At 40.5% G+C, this 25,412-nt stretch overlaps 3 protein-coding genes and 1 long non-coding RNA gene across 22 annotated transcripts in view; 2 read left to right on the forward strand and 2 right to left on the reverse strand.

The window, feature by feature from the left end:
• TRMT12 (tRNA methyltransferase 12 homolog) overlaps positions 1-775 on the forward strand; it is a 53,736-nt gene extending 52,961 nt beyond the window's left edge. For 2 of the 4 annotated variants that reach the window (XM_038555461.1, XM_038555460.1), the window contains exon 4: positions 479-775. In XM_038555461.1, the coding sequence (XP_038411389.1) occupies positions 479-639 (161 nt within the window). In that variant the 3' untranslated portion in view covers positions 640-775. The remainder of the gene's footprint in view (positions 1-478) is intronic. The other 2 variants (XR_005368615.1, XM_038555459.1) reach the window with 2 other exon arrangements.
• An 8,229-nt stretch (positions 776-9,004) lies between these two features.
• LOC111098545 lies at positions 9,005-11,419 on the reverse strand. Its single transcript, XR_005368293.1, has 2 exons — positions 11,304-11,419; positions 9,005-11,150 (listed from the first exon to the last, which is right to left on the reverse strand). It is a non-coding gene; the product is annotated as an uncharacterized LOC111098545 (long non-coding RNA).
• Positions 11,420-12,216: 797 nt separating this feature from the next.
• RNF139 (ring finger protein 139) lies at positions 12,217-25,174 on the forward strand. The gene is made up of 2 exons (XM_038555477.1): positions 12,217-12,438; positions 22,521-25,174. Exons 1-2 carry the CDS (start codon positions 12,258-12,260, stop codon positions 24,332-24,334), a joined length of 1,995 nt encoding a protein of 664 aa, XP_038411405.1. The 5' UTR covers positions 12,217-12,257; the 3' UTR covers positions 24,335-25,174.
• Positions 13,100-25,412, reverse strand: part of TATDN1 (TatD DNase domain containing 1) — a 64,062-nt gene continuing 51,749 nt past the window's right edge. For 12 of the 16 annotated variants that reach the window (XM_038555486.1, XM_038555483.1, XM_038555480.1 and 9 more), the window contains one exon: positions 13,100-13,365. In XM_038555486.1, coding sequence (XP_038411414.1) covers positions 13,179-13,365 — 187 coding nt within the window. In that variant the 3' untranslated portion in view covers positions 13,100-13,178. Of the gene's footprint in view, positions 13,374-25,175; positions 25,362-25,412 lie in introns of those variants that run through there. The other 4 variants (XM_038555490.1, XM_038555489.1, XM_038555494.1 and 1 more) reach the window with 3 other exon arrangements.

Raw genomic sequence — 25,412 nt, forward strand, 5'->3', positions numbered from 1 at the left:
GTCCTCTTTCCGTTAAGCACTGTGATGAGGGCCAGAGACACAGAGGTGAGTAAAGCCCAGTCCTGAGGGGCACCTGGCTGGCTCAGTAGGTAGGGCACACAATTCTTGATCTCGGGGTTCTAAGTTTGAGTCCCATGTTGGGTGTGGAGATGACTTTTAAAAATAAAATCTTAAAAACTAAAAACAAGCTGAGTCTTGTCCACAGTGGGGTCATTCCTGGTGACCTGGACACAGAGGAAACAATGTTAATACAGTGCACTAAATGCGGAGACAAAAGGGTTTTTACAGGCACAGGGGAGGCAGCCATCCAGGTTTGGAGATGTGGTTTGGGAGAAGTGGAGAGTGTGCCTAGGAAGGCGAGAGCAGGGGATGCTTCAACTGAGAGTTAAAGACTGAGCTGGAGTTATGTGTGAATGGAAAGGAATAAGGGGCCTGTAAGCCTTTTTCTCCACCTTCAGTATGTCCATTTACATTACAGTTTTCTCCGAGCACTTGCTGGATTGGCCTGGTCAGGAAGAGGCATCTAATGGAACCAAGGAAAAAAGACTGAAAGGATCAGGAGGCTCCTGGAGTGTTTGTCACCTCAGCCCAGGAATGTGCACAAGTGCTGAAGGCCTCTTTTGTGAGCATCAGTATTAGTTGCTGGTTAATGCACCCACTTGCTGGAGAGGTTGTGATTAAAAGTCAGTAATGATAATTTTATTAAACTCTCTAAACCATGAGTTACCTTTATTCATTAACTTCATAATATGAATAAAATATGTGCATATATTGATACAGGAGTATAGTGTATACATTTTAAACATAAATACATAGAAATTTAAAATGACGAGAAACAAATAGCATTTTTAATTCACTTTCTCCCACCCTGGGCACACATGTGAGGAGAAACCCAATAGACTTTATTTCTAACAGCCTCAGCGTGCTGCCACTTTACGTTGGGCAAGCCATATCATTTTCTTGGCCTTTGGTAGTTTTCTCTTGTGTATACTGATCATTACTCAGCTGATACTTTGGGGACATGGTTAGCAAGGTGTTTGGGTTCTTTGTAGCTGTCTCTACTCTGGTATTCCACTCTCTGGACTCATTGCTGGCCTCCACCTGGCTTCCCCCTTCTCAAGCCATAGCCCAGAAACTTTCTCTAGGCAGCAATTCAATGGCTCGCCTTGTTTGTGGCTCCCATGGATCACTGTTTTTCATTGCCTGTGTCGAGTGCCCTGAGGGTGGTGGTTCATGTGTTTTGTGTAGCTTTTTTGTTTTTTAAACTATTTAGAAGTTTGTAATAGTAAGTGTATAAATTTACTAGGTTTCACAATCATTGAAGAAGTTCATTCTAATAATAAATATATACAAGAACTTAACCTGACACAGAATTTCAACACATAAACCACATAAAAATTTCTTACCACTATTGTGCTTAGAATCCCTACCTTTATTATAAACTGAATATAAAAATAATAACAATAAATACATCTTTCTGATTAGCTATGATAATACCTGCAAGGTTACTTGATCAACAACCACACAACTTGAGGGAGGCCAAAAACTGTCAGAATAGCTATTTGTCTCTTTGGCTTTTCATTTTTATTTATTTATTTTTTAAAAAATATTTTATTTATTTATTCATGAAAGACCCAGAGAAAGGCAGAGACATAGGCAGAGGGAGCAGCAGGCTCCTTATGGGGAACCTGAAGTAGCACTGGATCCCAGAACCCTGGGATCATGACCTGAGTCAAAGGCAGATGCTCAACCACTAAGTCACCCAGGTGCCCGCTTTGGCTTTTTAAAAATCAAAGGTTGAATCAAAGGCAAATGGAAAATAGTGAATATGAGGTTAAGACTATGTTTTGGTACATACCACATACACCATACCACAGCACATTGCATACACACATACTCACATCATCTTGTCACCTGTATTGAATGGCCCATGCAGTAAAGCTGTAGGTACACTATTAGGTAGATAGATGGCAGATGGATAGACTATCCTAGTTTCTCTATTAGTAACTGAATTTTTTTTTAAAATCAAAACTGTATGCATAGTTTCATAACTCAAGTAAAGGTAACGAAAACTATGAATAAAACTGCAGTTCCACAATACCACAGTGAAGTGGCTATATCCTACAGCTCCTTTCCTCATTTTTGTGTCCACTTTAATGATTTCAGCTGGGCCTGTGTGTCAAAGGAGATGCAGGATCTAACCAACATGTACCAACAGGAGCCATGAGAGAATGGAACTAGGCCCTGAGAGTTCTGGATATGAAATAGTTTGCATTCCTGTAGGACTCCACTCCCATTATAATATGGTCCGAGGAGACCTAGACAATCTGAATATCACACAGAACATCACAATAACCTACTATATATATAGCATCATTACTAATTAGGTCAGATAAACAATAAGCTAGTGTCCTGGCATCCAGAGATGGAAAATAATCACTAATACAATCCAGCAACCTGTTACAGTAGTGACATTTTTAGGACTGCTGGTCTGCCTGAATGCTAAGACATCTCCTTCATAGTAAAGAACAAGTTTTTGCCTCTTACCCACTCATTAGTAGTCTTCTACCAAGGAACACACCAACCTCTGTATGGTTCTCTGGGAATTCAGAATTTAGGAATACTCTGGCTCATGCTGGGTGAAATAGAAGGCTGCCATTTTTCAGTGAGATCCGTAACACATTAAGGCTCTATAGCAGGTACAGGCTGCAGTGGAATTAGCTTTGTTCCACAGGCCATTGAATCCAGGAGATTCTGTGGTACAATATATGTGAGCCATGGGAGTTTACGGCAAGCTCCAATGGGAAAAAAAATCACAAGGTAGTCATAGGCAGACATCTGTAGCAAGGTCAGGTGATTATGTAGTAGAGAACCATGTATCATCCAGAAATGGTTCTCAAATACAAATGGGCATTGGTAAAATCTGAGTATCTCCTGGGACATCAGGTAACCCTGTAGCCAGTGTTGCCCATCACAAGCTGAGTTTTGTCAGACCCTTCAAGTCAATCCCTCCTAAGATGGAAGCATCATATCTGGGATGGATGACAAGGCCAGAAGAAAGTAAAAAGTTGCACAGACAGGTGGCCCAGCCTCCTATGTCAGATTTATAACTCTTGCATCAGTGCTCTTCCCTCAGGTCACAATTACGGCCACTTGAGAGGCTCTTCTGTCTTGATGAAGGACAAAAATGCACAGCTAAGTTCTTTGATGGGTTCTTTGAGAGACTGCTGCTACCCCCACAGCCCTACTCAGAAGTGAGGGGAGTCCTCCCAAAAGGCAGAATTGGGAGTATTCCTGGTCCTCCACTTTGTATGGAAAGAGAAATGGCCCAGGACGCCTGGGTGGCTCAGTGGTTGAGCATCTGCCTTCAGCTCAGGACATGGTCTTGGAGTCCCGGGATTGAGTCCTGCATCAGGCTCCTTGCATGGAGCCTGCTTCTCCCTCTGTGTCTCTCATGAATAGATAAAATCTTAAAAAAAAAAAAAAAAAAAAAAAAGATGTGTGTATTAGAAAAAGAGCAATTAAAAGGAAAAAAAAAAAAAAAAAGGAAGGAGAAGTGGCCTGAAGTGAGAGTACCTGCATGGCAAGTGGCAAATAGGCTGATGAGTTGATAGGCACCTGGAGTGGGAAAGATTAGATCAGGGACAAGGAAGCCAGGAGAAGAGGCAGTGGAGAAATCTATGGGATTGGATACATGAGTAAAGATCTTTGTAGTGCAGAACAGTGCCTACCAGAGACATGCACCATGGAAGAGGAACTAAACAAGTAAACAAAAAGACTTGGCCAGTTAATTCCAGCAGTTGTAGTCATGAGCTTCCCCAGTAGCGTAATGGGCTCATGAATAAAGTCATATTGAGGGATGCAGATTAGCAAGATGCCAACAGCAACAGCGTGGCCTCTAGCCCCTAGTCACGAAGGAGCCACTCCCTAGTATTCAGCACTGAGCCCTTGATACAACACTATCCTTCAAGGAAACCAAACAGCTAATTGGTAGCAAATGGATTTCACTGGACTTCTGCCATGGAAGGGCAGTGATTCTCCTTGACTAGAATCTTCCCATCTGTATGTATGAGTTTGCCTTTCCTGCCCACGAGATGTTGGCCAGCATTACTACCCAAGGGTTTACAAGCGTTTGATCCGTCAGCATGCAACCCACATAATGTTGCCTCTGACCTAGGGATCCACTTTACAGCAAAAGAAGGTGTTTCAGTGGGCACAAGACCATGTGATTCACCGATCTTATCACACCCTAGAAAATGCTGGCCTGGTGGAGTGGTGGAAAAACCTTTTGAACCCAAACCAGAGCTTGGAGATAATACCCAGTGAATGAGATGCTATTCACCAGGATGCAGTATACACTGTAAATCAACGTCTAATTACATAGTGCCATATCCCATGTAGATAGAAAATGCACAGCTAGGAATGAAAGGGTAGGAATAGAATTCCTCCTGTGGTGGGCTAAATAATGCCCCCCAAATATGTCCATGTCCTGTTACCCAGAACCTGTACTTACACAGTAAAAAGGACTTTGCAGATATGATTAAGAATCTTAAAATGGAGAGAATATCCTGGATTTTCCAGATTGGCCCAATATAATCTCAGAGGTCCTTATAAGAAGGAGGCAGTACAAGTAGTAGGAGGTGTGATGTGTGTGGCAGGATGGAATAATGTAAGGAAGGGGCCACGAGCCAAGGAATGCAGGCAGCCTCTGTAAACTGGAAGAGGCAGGGAAATGGGTTCCCAGAGGACTTCAGGAGGAACAGAATTGTTGACACTTTCTCGACTTCTGACTTCCATAACTCTGAGAAAAGAAATTCATGTTGTTTTAAGCCACTAAGTTTGCGGTAATTTGTTACAGCAACAGCAGGAAGTTAACATACCCACTTACCGGTTCCCACTGGCCCTCCCTGGGGAGTTTGTGCCTCCCATCTCCACAACTTTGTGAGACTGGGGGGCTGGTTCATCAGGAGTTACAGTACTGGACCCTTTAAACTTTAACCTGCTGAGGTTCCTGTCATGTCAGGCTCCGTGCTAAGAGACCAGCAGGCAAGGAGTAGTCACCATTCTGGCTGGGGACAAGTGAATCTCATCATCAGGAGGAAGTAGGGTTATTGTCACACAGTAAGGACAGGAAGGAGTGTTATTTCACGCTTACTTCACATCCACTAGGACGTCTCTTAATACTCCCCTACCCAATATCAAGAGTAAAATGGCGACTTCTAGAATGATAGAATAAGGACCCCTGAAAACTGGCCTCTCCGTGAAGGCAAAGAGCACTGGCAAAAATGGTCAAAATCAACCTTTTTTTTTTTTTTTTAAGTATTCTAGAAACTAAAGGCTTGCAACAATCTGAAAAGCACTTAAGAACTGCTAAATCCTGGGGCACCTGAGTGGCTCAGTGGTTGAGCATCTACCTTTGGCTCACGTGTATCAAGTCCTGCATCAGGCTCCCAATGGAGAGCCTGCTTCTCCCTCTGCCTGTGTCTCTATCTCTCATGAATAAATAAATAAAATCTTAAAAAAAAAAAAAACAACCTGCTAAATCTTGATTAAAAAGGGAAGCTTCTGGCATTATGACATGCCCTACTCCTGCCCTCCACTCTAATACAAGTTAAATTGTTCTTAACTATAGGGAGAATGCTTCCAGCGTGATTCACCACTAAATGATGGGCAGCCTTTGTTAGACCCATTATATTGCTTCATTTTTATCCTTTTCCACTGCACTGTAGTGTCACTTTTATCATAAATCAGGTGACCATATACGTGGGGCTGTTTCTAGACTTTCTTGTTCCATAGTCAGCTATTCTCTCCAAGCACCAATTATACCATCTTGTCTAAATTACTATAGCTTTACAACAGGTCTTGATATCTGAGACTGTATGTCCTTCAACTTTGCTCTTTAAGATTACTTTAGTTATTCTTGACCTTTTGCATTTTCTTAGAACTTTTAAAATCAGCTTGTCGTTTTTTTGGGGGAAAAGAACCTGTTGATATTTTTTACTGGGATTACATTGAATCTATAGGGTAAAATTGAAATCTTTACAATATTGGGTCTTGAAGCTCTTACTCTACTCAGTTGGGAGCAGCTCTGGAATAAGAAGTGATTATTAGAAGCCCGGACTACAGGATTCCATCTAGGGAGAAGGGTCTTATCCATCTTCTTTGGGCTCCCTGCCTCAGCAGATGTTTCTAACTTAGTATTGCTTATACTCTGCCTGTCAGCAGTATCTTGGCCCTCAGATTATACTTGACCATCTCTTTACATGATTGACATATTTGAACCTATCACCTATTTACATTCTAATATAAATTAAGTACTACAAATGTGACTTTCACATAAAACAACCCAAACTAACAAATAATATCTTAACAGTAGTCCTGAGCCATACATGGAAGCATTGCAAAGTGTTGTATGTAGTATTGTAAGGGTTCCAGTATTTCTCCTAAAATTTGTTCACCATACTAATTACTATTACATACTGTATATTATACTAAGTACTTAAAATATATTGTTTTAATTTGTGTAACCAACATGAAAAATCACTTGCAGAGGACCAGATAGGCTCTGGAATCAGAAAAATACCAATTAGAAACTTGGCTCTGCCACTGTTACTGTTACTTTCAACAGGTTTTTTGAGATTAAACTGGATAATGCATGCTATAGATTTCATATCTTATCTGGCAATATTAACCTTTTTTTTTCTTTTTCCCAGGTGAGGATTCTGATTATTAGAGTTTAAGTACTCTGTCTAGAGACAGAGAACTAGCAAGAAGCAGAAGTGGGCAAGCATACTGCCAAGCACATAGAAAGTGCTCAGTAAATGTCTGTTACATGAATGAATGAACCAAAGTAGTCAGTATATACTTAACATGGATTCCAAATGTCACAGTGTTCTCTGTTGTTTCTTTTGTTAACTGAACAACAGACTCTTCCAATTCATATTGCATTTACAAAACCAGAAAACTCAAGTAGAAGCTGAATTTTGATGGGCATATCTGAAATTTAATGAAGTGAGAAAAACCATCAGGTAATTTCAGGCCAGAAATTATTTTTTTAAGTAATTTCCAAGGTGTGAGAAAAAGTTATGGAACATATTTATTTCTTTTTGAGCTATCAGTTCCAGTCCTTCCTACTAGCATTCTCTTCTTCCATTTGAAGTAAATACATAATTCATTGGTGGGGAAGAGGGTGGGGTGGGTGGTTCTAAGTCCTTGTTTCCTATTGCTTTCTCCCACTAAGGAAGCTGCCTGCACCTGCCTTCTGGTACAGCTATGGAAGATACATGGTACAATAAGCTTCACCAATTGCATATCACTCTTGAAACTTGAAAAATAATGAAAATAATTCTCTAATACCTTTTTTACTTAAGATAGCTCAGAATCATTTGCTGCTGTGTGGAACAAAGACTTGGTAAATGCAAAGATCAATAGAAAATTCAGATAAGTTTTCACACATCTTACTTCCAAAGGCTTTTTAGAACTACTAAAAGGCATTCAGCCATTAAAGCCAAATGAACAGATTGTTATTCTTAAACACAGGTAATTTATGTATATAGAGTGTATCTGTATGAATACACACACACCGTTCACACTGCTCTGTATAGATTCAATATGAATATGTACCTGAGTTGTGCCACACTCATCAATGTAGAAGCCAAGCAAAGATTAAATTCAGTGAATTGCAGCTGTTTCTGAAGCTTATTTAATTTTTTTTTTCATTGTGGTGGGTGCTATGGAGCGATTATGCTTTTTAGGAATTTAGCTTCTGTTGAGAAGATGACTAACACAGACATTTCCTGATATAAAATTGAGAAAACCTCTTGCAAAGCTAAGCAACCCATAGCTAGTAAGTTCCTTTTGTAAAAAAACGATTCCTCTGAGTTTTTCCTCATTGTTCCCCTGTTCCAATCATAGCATCTATCGAGTGGTATGGTAATCACCAACTTTTTGGTAGTACAGGATTTTTAGTACAGAAAGGGCATCCCTTCATCTTTACTTGCAGGTGACTATTTCTCCTAACTTAACCGGACCCATAAAATATAAGCAGGCAGGGGCGCCTGGGTGGCTCAGTCGGTTACACATCCGATTCTTGATTTTGGCTCAGGTCATGATCTCAGGGGCATGGGATCAAGCCCCGTATTGGGCCTCCCTGCTGGGCATGTAGCCTGCTTAAGATTCTCTGCCTCTGCCCCTCTCTTTTTCTCTCCCTCTCTAAAAAGAAAACAAAACAAAAACATGTAAACAGGCAACTGGAGAAACTCAGACATGATGAAACTGAACTTAGAAATAAAGGCTTTGAGATGCCAAATGTAAAAGCACCCCTGGAGTAGGTAAAATCTTTTGAAAGCTTATGTTTTAATATTCCTAAGCTTTCTAAAATCCATCTCAGTAATATACATTTAGTTTTAAGGTAGTATTTTGAAGTACTTTGCCAGGGTCTTACTAAACCTTCATTTTATAGATGGGGAAAGTCAGCTCTAGAGTGCTTTACCATGTGAGATAAAGATGACTATTACCACCACTCCTGAAAGTTCTTGGCCCAAATGGTATTTAGTTTGAATTACAAATTCTTACACTAAGGGGGCACCTGAGTGGCTCAGTTGGTTTAAGTGTTTGCCTTTGGCTGGGTTCATGGTCCCAGGGGCCTGGGATCGAGCCCCAAGTCAGGCTCCCTGCTCAGCCGGGGAGTCTGCTTCCTCTCTCTCTGTTCCCCTCCACCCCTTGCTTTCTCAAGTAGATAAAATATTTAAAAAAAAAAATTCTATACTGGGATGCCTGGGTGGCTCAGCGGTTGAGCGTCTGCCTTTGCCTCAGGGCATGATCCCAGAGTCCCAGGATCAAGTCCCACATCCAGCTCCCTGCGTGGAGCCTGCTTCTCCCTCTGACTGTATCTCTGCCTCTCTCTCGGTGTCCTTCATGAATAAATAAATAAAATCTTAAAAAAACTTCTATACTAATAAAATTTGTGCCATTTAAGAAACCATTAAAACAATAAGGGCCGAAGCATTTTTACAAGATTTTTATTTACTATTTACTACATTTAACTTTTAAAATAAAAATCTGAGGAAAACCCATGAACTATTTTATTCTCCATTTTACATAATCCTAACATAATGGTACTCGCCTAGCCTTCTCTACCACATTCCTGTTTTAGATTAATCCTTGTGGACTCTTCTCTGTAACAGCTTCTTTTTGCTTTAAATTGCCATCAGGGCAGAAAAACAGGTGAGGTGAGAAGCTAATTTACGTCTCTGAGGTTTTCTATATAAATAAACCTTAATAGTCCTCTCATCTTACCGAGTTTGCTTTCCTTTGGGAATTTTGTCAGCACCATGAGTTTATTCCCCAGATGTGTAATTTGGGAAAATTAACCTGGCAGAGGTAAACAGACTAAAGTAGGAAAAACGGTGATCATAATAATCACAATGAGGATATTGCAGTTAGTCAGGCAAGCTACAGTAGGATCTTGGGTTGATAGTGGCAGTGACAATAGAAAGCAGACAGGTACAAAAGACTGAGGAAAGAATGGGTGCAATGTGTAGCAGACTGGCTGTGGGTGAGAAGAGGAAGATGCTTGAAGTTCTAAGCTTCAGATAGCCCTGGGTTCTTTTTTTTTTTTTTTTTTAATTTATTCATGAGAGACACACAGAGGCAGAGACACAGGCAGAGGGAGAAGCAGGCTCCATACAGGGAGCCCGACATGGGACTCGATCCCGAGATTCCAGGATCACGCCCGGAGCCGAAGGCAGATGCTTAACCGCTGAGCCACCCAGAGATCCCAGCCCTGGGTTCTACTCTTACTAGCTATGGTCACACTAGCTTACTACTTATATATGTACTTTGTAATTTTGATGACCTATGTAAGCCTCAGCTTCCTTCTCTCTGAAACAGATAATACCTACCCTCTCTGATGGCAGAGAGTGAAGCATAATGCATGGTGCCTGGCACAAAGTAAGCACCAGATAGATGGCAGTCGTTATTAGTGGGGAATAACAACAAAAGGTTAAAAACATGACACTGAGCAAGAAGTTTGTGAGTCAATCATCCTACCACACGTAACTCCACCCAGAGACAGTTGGGAGTTTTATAATCCTCCCCTCTGGAGGGTTTTTAACTAGTATAGGATGATCACCCATATAGGTCCCTGACATGAAAAGGACAGCAGAGTGCAGTTTGGGCTAGGAGCCTGAATGAGTCAGGATCCTTCTTCTTCCTGTTTTACCTCCTTAAGATGGCCAGGTTAGTAAAGCAGACTCTGACCTAATTTACACTCATTTGCTGCTGAAGGAAAGAAAAGTAAGGATGGCCAAATTATGTTAGTTACATGGGTAGGCAAGAAAGTACAGGGGAGGAAAAAAGACCTCTTCTTTCCTGGTCTTAAGTCCTGTGGCTGGGGCCCTGGAAATTAAATTCACAAACAAGAAATTAACAAGAGAAAAACAGTTTATTAACTCCTGAGTGCACATGCCCACGGGAGACAGTGAAGATGACTCAAAGGGGGGGCCTTATATATATACGATTTGGGGCTTATATATTATCTTAACAAAAGAATAATATGGTGTGCGGGGGGCGCCTGGGTGACTCAGTCCTTAAGCATCTGCCTTCGGCTCAGGTCATGGTCCCAGGGTCCTGGGGTGGAGTCCGAGCGTGGGGTGTTCCTGATTCTCCCTCTGCCTCTCACCCCTGCTCCTGTATGTGCTCTCTCAAAAAAGTAAATAATTTGGGGGGGCGCCTGTGTGGGTCAGTCTAGACATTAGCATCTGACTTGATTTCAGCTCAAGTCCTGATCTCCAGGGTCATGAGGTCAAGCCCCTTGCTCAGTGCAGAGTCAGCGTGAATTCTCAACGTCCCCTCTGCCCCTTCCCCTGCTCACTCTCTCCCCACTCCCTTAAATAAATAAATAAATAAATAAATAAGATCTTTAAAAAAATAATAATTGTGTAGAGTAGTGACAAAAGAAAAAGGGGTCTAGGCTTTCAGGGGTCGCAAACTCACGGTAAGTTTAAACATGGGGGAAACTGATGGAAGAGAAGGCTCGTGGGAGACAGTCTAAGAGGTGCCTTGTTCTTCGAAAGGCAGGAGGAGACCCCTTTACAAATGGAAACTTACGGCCTACTTTTCAGACGACTGTCAGGAGAGCAGGCCGGGATCTTAAAAAAAAAAAAAAAATTATTTGTTTTAAAGCTGCTGCTGTTTCTCGACTACCTTCAGTTCAAAGTACCCCTTGCGTCAGGTGGCGCGGGTGGCATATGCTGGTCCCGACAGAAACCTGCGCAGGAGAGCGGCGGCCTGGGTGCGCTCACCTCAGACCAGACACGAGGACGAGGCGCTCAGTCAGAGGCCCCGACGTTAGCACACCGCGGCCCGCCAGCGTCCTCGGTTCTGCCCGGCGGCGCAGGGCGGACAGGGCGGCTCTTCCGGCAGCGCGGCCGCACCCACCCGGCGCCACGTGGCGCGGCCGCCGCCCCCCGCGCGCCCCGAGACGCTCCTGCGGGACCCCGGGCGGCCGCCTCCCAGCCCCCGCCCCCGCGCGAGGTGCGGCAGGTCCGGCGGGCGGCGCCCTTCGCTTCCCTCCTCCCAAGCAGCTCTGAACGCTTCCGGGACGTTTAATGGACCAGAATAAAACAGCTAATAATTCCCGCCCACGCAAGCAGGGAGTCCCTCGCAGAGCCAGCGCCGCCTCCGCCTCCAGTAAGGAAGCCACTCTGTCAAGAAGGCGCGGCGGCCCGAGAGCGCCTGCGCCGTGAGGTGGCGCCAAAGCCTCGAAGGCGGGCGGAAACCATGGCAACGCGCGAGACGATGGCTACGCCGTGCGTGATGACGGTGTGGGGAGCGCCCCCAGCGCGGGATTATGATGCAATCAGTGGCGCGGGCTCCGCGGTCTCGCGTGACCGCGGGCGCAGCCTCCAGGCCTCCAAACAGCAGCAACGGCAGAGGCAGGCGGGCGAGGTCAAGATGGTGGCTCCGCGGGCGGGGGAGGTGTTGGAGGGAGGAGGAGCCAGACCTTAGCCAGCCGGAAACACCGACACCCAGAGGCCTCCCGGGAGCCGCCGCCGCTACCTCCGCCGCTGCCGCCTCCGCCGCCTGCTCCAGCTCGAGGGACGCGAGCGGGCGGCGGGGCGGGCCGCGAGGGAGAGCCGCGAGGAGGGAGGGCAGGGGCGGAGTCACCCGCCGTAGCCCCCGCCCCCGGCCGCGGCCCCGGGCCCTGCCCCGCGCGGCCCTGCCCGGCTCGCCCAGCCCCGGTGTGGCAGCGGCTCATGGCGGCGGTGGGGCCCCCGCAGCAGCAGGTGCGGATGGCCCATCAGCAGGTCTGGGCGGCGCTCGAGGTGGCGCTCCGGGTGCCGTGCCTCTACATCATCGACGCCATCTTCAACTCCTACTACGATTCCAGCCAAAGCCGGTTCTGCATCGGGCTCCAGATCGTCCTCCGGCTCCTCGGTGAGGGCGGCGGCGTAGCTCGCGTCCCGGGACGGCTGTGAGGGCCGCGGCGTGCTGCGGGGAACGGGCTCCGCGCGCAGCCTGTGGGGAGCGTGTGTACGGGCGTTCGAGGACCAGCGGTTTTTTTCGCCAATAGGGGCGTCTTTGCAGGTTGGGAGGAGGGAGGAGATGACACTTGTCTCGGAGCTGACAGCCGAGCGTCCTCCTAGAGTCAGCCCTCTGTTGGTGTTTGCGCCCGAGGGTGAGGAGAGCGCGCGGATGTGCGAGCCTGCGGCGCTTCGCCTGCTGTTTCTCCTGGGGAACGGGCGCCGGCCGCCTGAGGAAAACAGCAGCCGTTTGCCCCGGGTCTCGCCGCCTGTGACCTTGGGCTTGTAGTGCCAGGGCCTGGGCCTCAGTTTCCCCCTTTCCCCAAATGCGGAGTACTGGTGTGTTGTCACTTCTGTATCCACGAGGTCCACGTGATCGTGGCGTGTCCGTGGTAAATGACATCCACGCGAAAGAGTCCGGGTTTTGAATGTCCTGCCTCGAAACCATTACTAGAAACGCTCGTGAAGGAGGCGATGCCTGTAACGAGTCCTGAAATTTTCCATGAATAGAGAGGTACCGAAAAGTGGTTATAAAAACGTGGCTAGAAAGTGATGAGACTTTTCCAAGGGAAGAGTTCTGAAAATCAGTGTCTTTGTTGCACATGAATGGAGTGTTAAAAATCTCTTACGTTTCACTCCCCATCTACCCTTGCATTACCAGAGTGAGAAGCATTTATGCATACAAGAATTTTTTAAAGTAATTGAAACTTGGCAAATTTTGTTGATGAGGGAATTCTTGTGATCGGTGTTTAGGAGGCTTGTGATTTTGAAGCGTTGCTGAGGAAGGGTTGATGATGAGATCCTAACCAGGCCTTTCTGAATTAGGAGCCATCTGTTGCTTCTTTATTCCTCAAAAAAAAAAAAAAAAAAAAGAATTTTGTTATTGGCAGTTTGTTTGGTACTTTACCTTTGTAAAACATTTTCACTAACCTAAACTTTAAACATCCCTCAGAGGTGGATTGTGTTGTTCTCGTTTTTAAAATGAGGAAACTGAGAGCTATAGAGGTCAAGTGTGTTTTGCTTTAATATACAGCAATTAAGTGGTTGTCAGAGCCTGGGCTTACAAAGCTTCTGACATCAAGGGTGGTTCACTTTCCTCCTCCATACAGCTGCTATCCAGATACAGAATGGTATAGTAATGATCCTATACTAGATCTTTAAACTAACAGATGTGAAAATGATGATCTTAGCACCAGACTTCTCAGGAACCACTAGCTGCTTAATCCCAGTCATTCCCACTTACCACTGCAAAAGTGTAATGCCCTCATTATTTGTGGCAAAAGTGGGCCTGTGTGATTTCACAGTATATACAAATACGAAATCATGTTTTACACCTGAAACGAATGTTATGTCAGTTATACCTCAGCTTAACGCATTCACTAGTTTTAATATTTCATACTCAATATATTTTTGGTTAACTCTGATAGTCATGGGTAAAAGTGATTTCAGTAAAATAACATTAAAGTGAAATTAATAAAGGGGACCTGTTGGGAAGGCATTTTATTTTTGCCAATTAGAAACCACTCATCATGATCATAAATTAACAGGCTAATCTCAGTATAGTTACTTAAGTATTCCAGCTGAGGCGGATGAACTGCCAGCCCTCTTTCCCCGCCATACCTACCCACATTAGGAGATGATATGTATGCAAGCTAGATCTATGCCAATTCTTGGTATGGAGAGAAATGAAGAAAAAAAATATTATTTTTATTCCTCAACCCCATGGGATGAGAGAGAGCTTGCTAGAGAGAGAACAGAAGCTAACAGACTTCTAGGGAACTTTGTCATTTTGGGATAACCCAAGTGCTGCTTTGGAAACTAATCAAGTATAACAAAGACAAAAGGGTCGGAGGATGACTTTCCTCACTTCTGTTTTGAGAGGAGGTCATGATACAGCAACAAAACCCGAAAAACAAAACTGCTGTGTTTGAGAGGATTCATGTATTCACTTGGCAAATGTGTAGCCACTGCCTTGAATATGCTTTTGGCCTGTGACTGCATATCCTCTGACAGTCTCTTTGTGACCAGGTCTTTAATGCAGGGCTCTTAGAGTTGAGCTTTAAGGAAAAGGGAGTAGTCAATTAAATCATATGTATTTAAGAACACTGAACAGTAATTTTGGTATTTGTAGTAAATCATGGAAGTTCGTATTCGACAAGTTAAAGTAGAATGTGACCTCAGGCAAGTTAACTGCTCTGTACCTCCTGTTTCTTATCTTTACATTTTTAAAGGTGGGCAATAATGGTCTGTCATAGGATGTTACGGATAATAGTTAGGATGTAAGCTCATAGAGCAGTATTTGGGACCTAGTAAAGTCTACTAAGTATTAGCTATTAATAAGCCTGATAACTTTTAAAGAAATATTCCTGTACTTCAATTAAGACCATACTGTTTACAGATATTTTGGTCTTTTGAAGGCATCAGTATAATTTTGGTGCTTTGTTCCCAGAGTTTTCTGTTTACGCTTTGTGAGAAATACAAAATATTTTCCAGATCGCTCCTTACCTTATGCCACTATAGTTTGCTAATTTTTCACATTTGTGAGAATAAAATTCTTAAAAAAAAAAAAAAAGATTTATGTATTTTAGAGAAAGAGCATAAGCAGGAGAGGTAGAGAATCCCAAGTAGACTCCCCACTGAGGGCAGACCCTGCCCATGGGGCTCTGTTTCAGGACCCTGAGATCATGACCTGAGCTGAAACTAAGAATCAGACGCTTAACTGACTATGCCACCTGGGCACCCCAAGAATGACAAAATTCTTAAAAACTAGTTTTTTGCTGAAATTCACCCTGAATAAAAACACATCTTCAGTATTTGAGGTCCAGTCAATGAGGCAGCTTATGTTACTGAAAGTGATGGATTTGTGTGTAATAGGTGCCAAAGGATAGTTGAAATTATTCTACACCTGATTAGGTTTTTTTTAAATAATTGTAGACGTTTCAGTATTACTATATATAAATCTCAAAACTTGTCAGTCTCACCTTTTTCTGTAAAATGAAATTGTAAAAATGGAAGCATTACCAATTTTATATCTAGTCTCTGAAGAATTTCCCTTCCCCTACAAAAAAGTACTACCACAGCACCTTTGGTATCAAAATACTAGGAGAATTTCAGCAGATGAGAGAATATAAAGCATCTCATTTGGAGATCTAAATAAAATCCAATCACAATATATAAAGTATTTAAGCATATTAAGCTATTCTTAGGAGGTGTTAAGTGCTAAATGAAATGCAACCCAGTGCAGCATAATGCTGAATTAACAAATCTAAGGCAGAAAATGCAAGCATAGGAGTTTGTTTTACATGTAATGGTAATTCATTGAAGTGGAAAGGCCTTTTTAAATATACAAGAAAAATAAATAAATATACAATAAAATCCCAAAATTGCAAGGGAAAATTCGATACATTTGAATACATAAAAAATGAAAAACTTTTATGATAAAACTTTTTTAAAACAATTCTAAAAATGACAAACTGAGGATACTATTCGCATTGTATGAGATTGAATAAGTTTTACTCTGTCATTAAGAAAACCTTATACTCCCAGAGAAAAATGGGCCCAGGATAAGTAGTTCCCAATAAATGAATGCAGATGGTCAATAAGCAAAAGAAAAATACTCATAATTTTAAAAAATGCAGTAAGAACAAAATTTCAGTTATCAGATTAGTGAAGAGTTAGATCAAATAAAAACTTGTTTGTCAAAGGTGTGGGGAAATGAGTAAAGTTAGACAGTTTTGGTATGCTGTCACTTCTTTGTAAAGGCATTTGGTACTGCCTAACTAAAACTCAGCATACACCTTTTGACTCACAATTCCAATTCTGAGAATTTGACCTAAAGACATAGTTGTACTTGTTCAAAGACTATGGGAAAGGATTTTTGTTGAAGCATTGTTGGTAATAACAAAATAAATTGTTAATCTAAGTATTTATTAAAAGGGAATCTGTTCTTTGTGCTAGGTTTAGACGTACAATAAAGGTTTTGAAAAGAATGAGAGCGATATTTGGTGCTGTAGAAGGAACTCAGAAAACCTTTGAAGTGAGAAAACATTGCAGCAGTAGTAATTTTGACACGATAGGGATAGATTAGGAATTTCTCGACAGCAACACTATTGACATTTTAGACTGGGTAATTTTGGGGGGAGGTGGGGGGGGTGCTGTTCTGTGAATTGTAGGAATTTTAGCAGTGTCCTTCTACCCATTACATACCCGTTACATACCCTCTTCCCCTTTTTGTGATTGCTAAAAATGTCTCTAGGTATTTATTTATTATTTTTTTAAAGGTTTTATTTATTCATTCATGAGAGACACAGAGAGAGAGAGAGGCAGAGACACAGGCAGAGGGAGAAGCAGGCTCCATGCAGGGAGCCTGACACGTTATCGCAGGTTCCCTGGATCACATCCTGGGCGTAAGGTGGCGCCAAACCGCTGAGCCACCCGGGCTGCCCCTGTCTAGGTATTTAGATAGTGCCAAATGCCTGGTGTGGGGGTGGGGAGGTTGGGTTGGTAAAAAATCTGATCCTGGTTAGGAATCACTGAAATGGACAAATAGACCAATAGCACAGAATGGAAAGCCCAGAAACAGAGCACCCATGTATATAGAGAAACTTACTTTGTTTCAGAGGTAGAATCGAAGTACATCCATTGAGGTAAATACAGATTATTCAGGTATTGGTCATTCAGTATATGGAAAAAATTATGCTGGATTCCCTACCTCACATCAATATATAGACAATTCTAAGTGGGTTAATACCTAAATGTGAAAAGCAGAACTTTAAAATTTCTAGAAGAAAATATAGAAGTATTACAGAGGGTTTTTTTTTTAACCCTAGAATAAGTGAGAAATTCTTTAAACATATATGGAAGTTAGGGTGCCTGGGTGGCTCAGTTGCTTAAGCCTCTGACTCTTGATTTTGGTTCAGGTCATGATCTCAGGGTTGTGAGGTTGAGCCCCACATCGGGCTCTGTGCTGGGTGTGGAGCCTGATTAAAATTCTCTCTTCCTTTCCCACTGCTCCTCACCCCCTCTAAAAATACATGTATGTAAAAGTAATATAAAGATTGATAAATCTACTAGTATTAAAATTAAAAACCTTTGTTAATCAAAAGGCAGTATCAGAAATGTGAAAAGATCAGCCACATACCTGGTGAAGATATTTGCACTATAGGTAACTGACAAAGAATTTGTAGTCAGAATATTTTTAAATGTCTAAAATTCAAGAAGGAAAAACAACTCCATAGATAAGTGGATAAAAGATAAATTGGCAATTCACAGAGGAAGAAGCATGAGTGGTCAATAAATTGGAGGAACTGAGTGGGAAAAATTAGAGGGAGACAAACCATTAGAGACTCCTAATTCTAGGAAACAGGGTTGGGGGATGGGGTAACTGGGTGACATGCTATGAGGAGGACACTTGATGGGATGAGCACCTGGTGTTATACTATTTGTTGGCAAATTGAATTTAAATTAAAAAAATGTAAAAAGAAAGAAAAATTGGAGGATCCCCTTGCTGATAACTAATCAGAAATGCAAATTTTTTTTAAAGTTAAAAAATATACTCCACTTTTCAATGAGATCCTCTTCAGGTAAAAAGCGAAAAAGAATGTTTATGAATGTATATTTATGTAAAACTTTATTCTTCCTCTAACAACTATAGGGTTTGACTTTTAAAAATATTATATTCAGATTTATTTTTAATAAAAACATGTTAAAATCTTAGAAGCAAAAACTTAGTGTTCTTATTAACAAAGGAGTTAAAACACCCTTTTTAGCCCAAGATGAGATTTTGATAGAAAATATTTCTTTATGCTCTGGTTTATTTATCAAGTATACCTATAGATTAATGTTTTAAGATGTTTTATTTATTTTGGCTATATTTTATTGCTGAGTGCTCCTTTTGGATTAAGGTAATCATAACATTCCTGTGCTATTCCATCTTTACTGTTACGCATTTAAATGTTTTTCCACAGTTTTTTTATTATGTTTAAAAAGTATTTAAAGATACCTGGAGAGTAATCAATGTTACGTCTTATTTCCTTCTAAGTTTTAGTCCTAAGTTTCCAGACAAGGTTAAAGAAGGTATGAATGTATTTTATACATAAAAATATTAAATGCTTTGTTGTACACCATGCGTAGTAGTATTTTTGTTTGCTTATTTTTGGTGGTCAAATTGTAAAGGCTCTGAACTCTTTTCATGAATTCAGTTCTATATATCTTCAAAGCTCCTGAGTTGATTTTGATACTTGCCTGTTTTTCTACCCTGAGAACTTGAGTGAAACTCTAATCACTGGAGAATTGAATCCCAAGATGAGCTTTCAATTATTTCTCTTCTCCAGTGTCCCACAGTGATTTTTCTTCATAAACTGCATTTATATTTAGTCTTGATTGCTTCTTCAGATCACTCTGATATCCTAATGAGAAACTCTACTTCTGGACCTAATTTTCTTAGGCCTCTATGATAAATACGAAGAGTTTTATATCTGAAGTTGTGAAAATGCAACAAACTTTGACATTATTGACAATACTCCCTACAGGCTATAAAGGGGAATGTTACTTGAGACTTGTTACTTGGCAAGTTGGCTTTTTCTGTGAAATGAGCGCTGATTTTTCCCCACATTCCATACATAGGAACATAAGTATAAAATAAAAATGTAAGCACCTTACATACATGCAACCTTTGGGTAGGAATCAAAATAATTTTATGCTACTCTTGAAATATTTCATCATTATTATGTTTTGGGGTATAATTTTAATCAAGAGAATAGTAGTATCTTAGTGTTACTTGATAGGACACATCCAGACTTTGAGTATAGTCTCACAACAACATCTATCATCTCCTCCCCTTTTTTCCCTTTGATATGGTTGGATAAAGCAAAATAGCACTTTTTCTACAGAAATATTTCTAAAAACCAAATCATTCTTTCATTTGTGTGTAAAAATAAGCTTCAAGAAAAAAACTATTAGAATAAAAAGGACTGGTTTATACATTTCAGCAGAGTTCATGAATATTCACAGGTAAAGATTAATTTACTCCTTTGACAAAATTTGACAAGTTAAGAAAAATACTTTACAGTCCCTGTTTAGCTTTCTCCTTTTTAAGTGGCATAAAATAGAACAAGTTATTTGGGTTTTGTTTTTACTTGTCTTCGGAGATTAGAGTTTTGTCTCAGGAAAAATACTGACTTCTTATTCTATGTAGAGAAAAGCAAGATGACATACAGTGGCTGGCTTAATTCCATTTCTTGTTACTTTACTTGAAAAGGTTTCTAAACTTTCAAAAAAAAAAAAAAGTCTATTTGCTCTTGAAAGGGTCTATTTCCAGCTGTCAGCTCTTCGGCAGATTATTAGTGGCCCATTTGCTCCAGGAATCGGGTGGTTCTTAGAGACCTTTGTGTCTTTAAGGTGATTGTGTCCTTTGGTTCTCCTTTTCACAAATGATCTGATATGTTGGCACAGGATAGATTTTAAGATTGCGGGTAAAGCCATCATTTAGAAGAACTATCCCTTGCTTTTATATGCAGTAGGTTGTAAATGCCTCCATTGTAATATGCAGTATCTTTCTTGATTACGTGCTGAAATAAAGTAGATGGATGATGTTTAATTTGGGGTTTGCCACTTTTGCTGTGCTCCCAAGCTCTGGTTTCTCAGCTTTGTCTTAGTTTTTCATAGGTTTCAGTTTCCAGGTAGGCTGTATTTTGTACTTGCCTTTAAAAATATAATCCATAATTCTACATTAATAACATTTCCCCAGTGTTATTTCAATGAACAGTGAAATAATTGTATTTATTTTCCTCAGAATATTTTGGGATTCTTACTGTGCAAGGTAGGAGACCTTGCTCCCTATCACAAGGATACATTTTATAACAGGGTAGGTGACCTACTCAGATAACTACAAACTACAATATCAGGTAGTATATGAATATTGGACATTTCACTGAATTCTGTTGGTAATTTGAAAGATCAGTAACAGAAAAAATTGGTCTACTGGGTGGATAGGATTTGAACAGTCAGGATGTGGGAAGCTCATCATACCAAGCAAAGAGAAGAATGTAAACATAGCTTCAGTTATGGCAGAGAAAAGGGGTATTTTGGAAGAAGTAGTCTGGAGTGGTGGTATATGTGTTGGGAGGAATACTACTCTAAAGCACATTGGATCCTTGAGTGTTCGGACAAGGAATGTAGATTTTTGTTGATAGTAATTTCAGGGTCTACTGCTTCTGAGCAAGGAAATGAAGAAAGCTGATTTGTGGATAGATGGATTGCGGATAGATTCGGACAAGAGTTTTTAGAGAACGGCTAACAGGTTGGTGTCACTGAGAAAAGGGAAGTGTAATAGGTGTTAGTAGAATTGGCAAATAACGGTCAAATTTTAGGAATGTGGAGCTAGAGGTGCCATTAAGTAAATAATGGCACCTTTAACTGAAATTGGAAATCTTAAGAGCTATTTGAAGTGAGTTAGGTTTTAGAAATTCTGAGTGTTGCAATTGTAACGTAGAAGTGGAACTAGGTGAATATTTGGATATCCTTTCCATAGTTGAACCTTGGGTAATAATGTTTATTGTGATCTCACTGAAAAAAAATTGTCAGATCACAGAGAAAGATGATGCTGGATGCACATCCCACACATCTCACTATACTTGGTTACATATGGAGTGTGTGTGCGGGGTATTACCATTTTTTAAAACATGTCTTGGTTTTCTGAATGTTATTTTTTGTAATTTGAGGAACAATAAAAAGGGTTGACTATTTGTAGTAAAAGATACAGTAATGTACAAGAAAAAGAACTTGGAGGATATTTCTGAAATCTGCAGGAAAGTATATAGAGGAAAAAAAACCTGAATTGGGACCCATGGGAGAATGCACAAATTTAAGGAGCAGGACAATAAAAGTCAATAGGAGTTCACAGAGAAAAAGGAGGCATTAAGTATAAAAATTAAACTTGATTTCCTAAAGAACACTTTTAAGGAAAAAAAATTTAAGATTTAATAGGAACAAATATTTGCATTTTGGTTATTTTTGGTTCTTTTTTTTAATATTTTTTAAACTTTTTATTTATTTATGATAGAGAGAGAGAGAGAGGCAGAGACATAGGCAGAAGGAGAAGCAGGCTCCATGCACCGGGAGCCCGACGTGGGATTCGATCCCGGGTCTCCAGGATCGCGCCCTGGGCCAAAGGCAGGCGCTAAACCGCTGCGCCACCCAGGGATCCCTATTTTTGGTTCTTAATGTTTTTTCAAGTAATGGAATTGTTTTAAATATTTTTAATGGTTATGGAATTATAAAGGACATGTTCTTTCAAGATTTAAAAACTTGTTAAAATATATGTATCACTAATGAAAATAATTTAGTAATTTGGAGTCGATATATATTGTACTACTTGAATTTTGAACTTAAAAGGAATAAGATTTTTTAAAACAGTATGTTTGATCTGTTGAACTTTGACTTTACAAAACGTTTCTTGGCCTTTAAGCCTAAATTGTCTTGAGGTTTAATGTTCATAACTTTGAAAATATTTGTATTTCTGGGGTGTCTGAGTGGCTCAGTCAGTTAAGTCTGCCTTTGGCTCAGGTCATGATCCTGGAATTGTGGCCTGGATCAAGCCCTGCATAGGGCTTCCCTGCTCAGTGGGAGTCTGTTTCTCCCTCTCCCCCTTCTCTCTCAAATAAATTTTTTTTTTTTAAAGAAAATATTTGTATTTCCTAATTAGGGGAAGAATGGCATAACTATTAGTACAGAAATATTTTTTTAAATGTTGCATTCAAGGAGCACCTGGGTGGCACATTGGTTAAGGCGGACCTGTTTGTGTCTGTCTTTGGCTCAAGTCGACCTTGGGGTCCTCCTGGGATTGAGCCCTGCATGGGGGCTCCCTGCTCAGTGGAGAGTCTGCTTATCCCTCTCTCTCTCCCAGCTTGTGTTCATGCTGTCTCTCTTAAATAAATAAAATCTTTTTTAAAATGTTACATTCAAATGACTTTTCTTTTCTTTTTTTTTTTTTTTTAGGTATATTTGTATCCAGTATTGTTCTGATCTTGTCACAACGATCACTTTTCAAGTTTTACATGTACAGTTCAGCCTTTCTATTAGCTGCAACTTCAGTGTTGGTAAATTATTATGCTTCTTTGCACATTGACTTCTATGGTGCCTACAACACATCAGCTTTCGGAATTGAGCTGCTTCCTCGAAAAGGGCCCTCGCTATGGATGGCACTCATCGTTCTGCAGCTAACCTTAGGAATTGGATACATTACACTACTACAAATTCATTCCATCTATTCACAATTAATTATTTTGGATCTCTTGATTCCTGTGATAGGTTTAATCACAGAGCTGCCATTACACATCCGAGAGACTTTAGTTTTTACTTCTTCCTTGATTCTTACATTAAACACAGTGCTTGTCTTGGCAGTGAAACTTAAGTGGTTTTATTATTCCACACGATATGTTTATCTTTTAGTGAGGCACATGTATCGAATTTATGGATTACAGTTATTAATGGAGGACACATGGAAGAGGATTCGTTTTCCAGATATACTGAGAGTCTTTTGGCTAACAAGAATTACAGCTCAGGCTACAGTGTTGATGTACATTTTAAGGATGGCAAATGAAACTGATTCCTTCTTTATTTCTTGGGATGATTTCTGGGACCTCATTTGCAATCTTATAATTAGTGGCTGTGATTCTACACTAACTGTACTGGGCATGAGTGCTGTAATTTCCTCAATAGCCCATTATTTGGGCCTTGGAATATTGGCCTTTATTGGATCAACTGAAGAAGACGACAGGAGGCTTGGCTTCGTAGCACCTGTTTTATTTTTTATTTTGGCTCTTCAGACCGGCTTAAGTGGGCTAAGACCAGAAGAGAGACTTATTCGCTTAAGTAGAAACATGTGCCTTTTATTAACTGCAGTCCTGCATTTCATCCACGGAATGACAGACCCTGTATTAATGTCTCTCAGTGCCTCTCATGTGTCATCTTTCCGTAGACATTTTCCTGTGCTCTTTGTCTCTGCTTGCCTGTTTATTCTTCCTGTTTTACTCAGCTATGTTCTTTGGCATCACTATGCACTAAATACATGGTTGTTTGCAGTTACAGCCTTTTGTGTGGAACTCTGCTTAAAAGTAATTGTTTCTCTCACTGTGTATACGTTATTCATGATTGATGGCTATTATAATGTCCTTTGGGAAAAGCTTGATGATTATGTCTACTATGTTCGTTCAACAGGCAATATTATTGAATTTATATTTGGAGTAGTAATGTTTGGAAATGGGGCTTACACTATGATGTTTGAGTCAGGAAGTAAAATTCGAGCTTGTATGATGTGTCTACATGCATATTTTAACATCTACTTACAAGCAAAAAATGGCTGGAAGACATTCATGAATCGTAGGACTGCTGTTAAGAAAATTAATTCACTTCCTGAAATAAAAGGGAGCCGCTTACGAGAAATAGATGATGTATGTGCAATCTGCTATCATGAGTTTACAACATCTGCTCGCATCACACCATGTAATCATTATTTCCACGCACTTTGCCTTCGGAAATGGCTGTACATCCAAGATACTTGTCCAATGTGCCATCAGAAAGTGTACATTGAAGATGATATTAAGGATAATTCAAATATATCCAACAACAATGGGTTTATTGCACCCAATGAAAATCCAGAGGAAGCTGTAAGAGAAGCGGCTGCTGAATCTGACAGGGAATTGAACGAAGAAGACAGTACAGATTGTGATGATGATGTTCAAAGAGAAAGAAATGGAGTGATTCAACACACAGGCCCAGCAGCTGAAGAACTTAATGATGATACTGACTGATTAAAATAGCATTTACTAATCATTGAGGTTATTTGTTTAAAATTCAGTTCATCCAAAATGGAGTAATATGCTTCACTTCAGTGTGTAACCAAGCACAAAAACAGTATCCATGTTGAATCTGTGAATGGTTTTCCGTTTACTGTGATGTGCTACTGTAAATATACCTCTTTAATTACTTCTGGTCTCTTTGGTGACCTATTTAAATTTGTGTACATTATTGTACATAGAATAAAATGTTTTCACGTTTTTATGACAAAATTTGAACAAATAGCTTTTTAATAGATGTAATGATAATACAGTGCGTCAAGTGTGCCAAAGATTCCTCAATGAAAGCATATAAAAGTATCTAACCCTGGACCCTAGTTTTTCTTTAAAATGGGTGGAAGAATGAAAGTATGAATCAAAGGAAACCATATTAAGGAAATAAAATAATTTGGACCACAGGATGAGGCTATATGTAGAATATTTTAAAATGAAGGAGGAAATAGGCTGCCAGAAGAGACTTTTTTGAAATTTGAGTGTAGCATGTGGTTGAGCTGGGTTCGAAAGTCATGGTTCAGAGATTGTGTAAGAGTTGAAAAACAGGCTTTTATCAACTAAACTTTGGTATAAAAGCCAGAATGTGCTAATTGTTTAATTTTGATGTAAATAAAACCAGTATATTTGTTGGCCATTCTATTTGCAGCGTTGACATAAAATTGTCCTTTCAGACTTTTGGGAAGAGATTACAAAATATTTGGGTGTTTTCATTGTTAATTGATACCAAAATTCTGGTCTGTCTATGGATTAAAACTGAGGGGGATGGTGTGTAGTAATATGGAATAATACCTCTTCAAACAACTTCCAGAGAATTCCTTTATTTATTCTTTAAGTTTTACTATGAAATTTTACATACATGATGGGAAATGGAAAGAACATATCAATTACATGTCAGGAAAAAAATATTTTAATGGTATTGTTATATAGTGTATTGGCTAATTCCAGTGGATCCTGCTCTCTTACTGCTGACATTATCTCCAGTATTTGACTAAAAGGAAACAAAATGGATCCAGGTTAAATTTCCAAGTACATGCTCTGT

Source organism: Canis lupus, chromosome 13 (assembly GCF_011100685.1).
Source record: "Canis lupus familiaris isolate Mischka breed German Shepherd chromosome 13, alternate assembly UU_Cfam_GSD_1.0, whole genome shotgun sequence".
In the NCBI taxonomy this organism is placed as follows: domain Eukaryota; kingdom Metazoa; phylum Chordata; class Mammalia; order Carnivora; family Canidae; genus Canis; species Canis lupus.